The sequence below is a fragment of the Penaeus monodon genome, chromosome 24 (assembly GCF_015228065.2).
Source record: "Penaeus monodon isolate SGIC_2016 chromosome 24, NSTDA_Pmon_1, whole genome shotgun sequence".
NCBI classification, from domain to species: Eukaryota; Metazoa; Arthropoda; class Malacostraca; order Decapoda; family Penaeidae; genus Penaeus; species Penaeus monodon.
The window spans coordinates 38,511,940-38,512,249 of NC_051409.1; the positions used below are offsets into that span (position 1 = coordinate 38,511,940).

At 54.8% G+C, this 310-nt stretch overlaps 1 protein-coding gene across 1 annotated transcript in view; it reads left to right on the forward strand.

Moving 5' to 3' along the window:
- The window catches only part of LOC119588965 (cGMP-inhibited 3',5'-cyclic phosphodiesterase A-like), a 64,821-nt gene that overhangs the window by 64,212 nt on the left and 299 nt on the right, over window positions 1-310 (forward strand). Inside the window, exon 17 of the mRNA XM_037937572.1 lies at window positions 13-204. Within this exon, the coding sequence (XP_037793500.1) occupies window positions 13-204 (192 nt within the window). The remainder of the gene's footprint in view (window positions 1-12; window positions 205-310) is intronic.

The following is a 310-nucleotide window of genomic DNA, read 5'->3' on the forward strand; positions in this document are numbered from 1 at the left end:
CCTTCCCCGCAGGAGGAACAGCGCCTGGACGAGCAGTCTGAGTCAGGCTCGGACGGCGAGGAGGCCGCGGCCGCCGCCGACGTGTCCCCTTGCAGCTACACCCCCCAGCCAATGGTTCTGCCGCTTAACGGAGACGAACCCATGGAACCGATTGAGGAGGAGAGAACCCCTGCTTCCATGTCCTCATCCCGCAGCTTCAGTTTTGTGAGTATTGCTCGTTTGGAGTACGATCAGTACTAGATGAGTGACGTGTTTCGCTTTTGTTGTGAATAGGTGTTGTTCAGATTACTAATAACAACAATCAATCCAA